Source organism: Echinops telfairi, unplaced genomic scaffold (genome assembly GCF_000313985.2).
Source record: "Echinops telfairi isolate 266 unplaced genomic scaffold, ASM31398v2 ScPeMD7_12;HRSCAF=54, whole genome shotgun sequence".
NCBI classification, from domain to species: Eukaryota; Metazoa; Chordata; class Mammalia; order Afrosoricida; family Tenrecidae; genus Echinops; species Echinops telfairi.
The window spans coordinates 6,478,641-6,480,391 of NW_022103909.1; the positions used below are offsets into that span (position 1 = coordinate 6,478,641).

General features: G+C 46.7%; 1 protein-coding gene across 1 annotated transcript in view; it reads left to right on the plus strand.

Moving 5' to 3' along the window:
* The window catches only part of RPAP3 (RNA polymerase II associated protein 3), a 32,501-nt gene that overhangs the window by 26,238 nt on the left and 4,512 nt on the right, over window positions 1–1,751 (plus strand). The window contains exon 13 of the mRNA XM_045287235.1: window positions 895–1,318. Coding sequence (XP_045143170.1) covers window positions 895–1,318 — 424 coding nt within the window. The remainder of the gene's footprint in view (window positions 1–894; window positions 1,319–1,751) is intronic.

Sequence of the window (1,751 nt, forward strand, 5' to 3'; positions counted from 1 at the left end):
GCTAACCAGCCCAGTGCCACTCATCCTGTACCGTAATGGGGAAGTTAGAGACGTGTCTTGAGCAACTTGCTCTCCTGCATTTTCTTTTCTAGAACTTTGGTGCAGCTCTTTCATCTCCTAACTTTTTAAAGGGAGTCTTCATTAAGGTGGCCTTAGGCTTGCAGTGGTCCAGCCCTTACTCACGGAGATGATGAGGTTGGAAGTTTTATAAAGTAGTTGCGCATGCTACCTTCACGATGAGAATAGAGTATGTACACTAAGTCACTTCATATTTCGGTGTTGAAAGTTCATTCACATATTCTCTTTAATATGGAATTTTGTTTCGGCTGTTGAGAAAAGACCCACTAGAGCACACGACTCCACAGCATCTCCACGTACAGCTTAGTGACCTTCAAGTTGTGCAGCCAGGGTGAGCGTCCTTTTCCGCCCTTCCTCCCTGTTTCTGCACCTTGTGTCCTTCCTCCACAGATGCGTGACGGAGGTCCCTAGCAATGAAATCAGATGCATGAGACGTTTGCTCTCTCTTAATTCTGAATGTTCATAGTAGATCTAATTAAAGGGGGAGTGGATTGTGGGAAAAGGCTCAAAGGTTAGCTCCTTTTTCAAAGGGGACCGCGCCTTCTGGGAACCTTGAGCGCGGATTTCAGAAAGGCTGAGCTGTGAGTCTGTGATGCGGTGACGCAGTCTACCGAAACCCTGAGCTGCCTGAGCTCCGGCCCCACAGCCTAGAATGGTCAGACGGTGCCAGAATCTGAGCCTTTGCCTTGCTTGACACCGCTTACTACTTGTTGAATAGTAAGGAGCTATACAATAGTAACCAAGTGAGGAGTTTTAAAATGCGTGTTGTTGTTGTTTTCTTGCATAAGCTCTGACCACTTTTGTGGTTATTGTCTAATGGTTTGACTCATGCTTTGGAAACATTTCCAGGGCTCAGGCGGACCTGAGACAAGGTGTCTGTCGGTCTTCTTGTGAGCAGAGTGCCCTCGAGGCAGAGCACCCGCCCGCTCCGCCGATTGCAGCTGCGCTCCCTCCGCGCCCCGCAAACTCCTTCCAGCTGGAATCGGACCTCAGACAGCTGAAAAGCTCTCCAGACATGCTGTACCGGTATGTGAAGGTAAGCAGGAGCGCCGAGCAGTGCATTGTGAGTAAGAGGTCGAGAGCCTCTTTGTGGATGCTGTACGTGTGTAGCACTTGCGGTAGAAAGCGGTGGCAGTGTGCTCTGTACAGACCTCCAGCCTTAGAAACTGGGCGGCAACCTTGCTCCCCTGCAGGGCCGCAGCGAGTCATGCTCCACTGCGCCACAGCCAGCTGGTTTTGTGTAGTCGGAGTGCTATGTTTGCTGCTGTAGACTATGATTGTAGAAAAAGCATTTACGCCGCGGCCAATACATTTTTAAGATTTGCAACCAGGACACCTGGATGGTCTCCTCTAAAAATAAGTTCCATGTCAAATTATATTGTCTGAAATAATTTGATTTCTTATATCCTAATTTAAGCTTAATCTTTCATCCTTTAACTTGGGAAAGGAATTGGAAGTACGCCTAGTATATGGTTTGTGCTAAGCAGTGTTTACCGTTAGATATCCGTTCTCCTGAAACTGCGCTTCCTTTGCTCTAAACAAGAATCAAGCATATGAAACACAGCAGATACTGGATTAGCATGTTTTTTCAAATGTAACAATAGTCAACAGCCCTCTATAATCATAACACATACAGTTACTTCCAAAAACATTATCCAATATTTCTTTCTTTT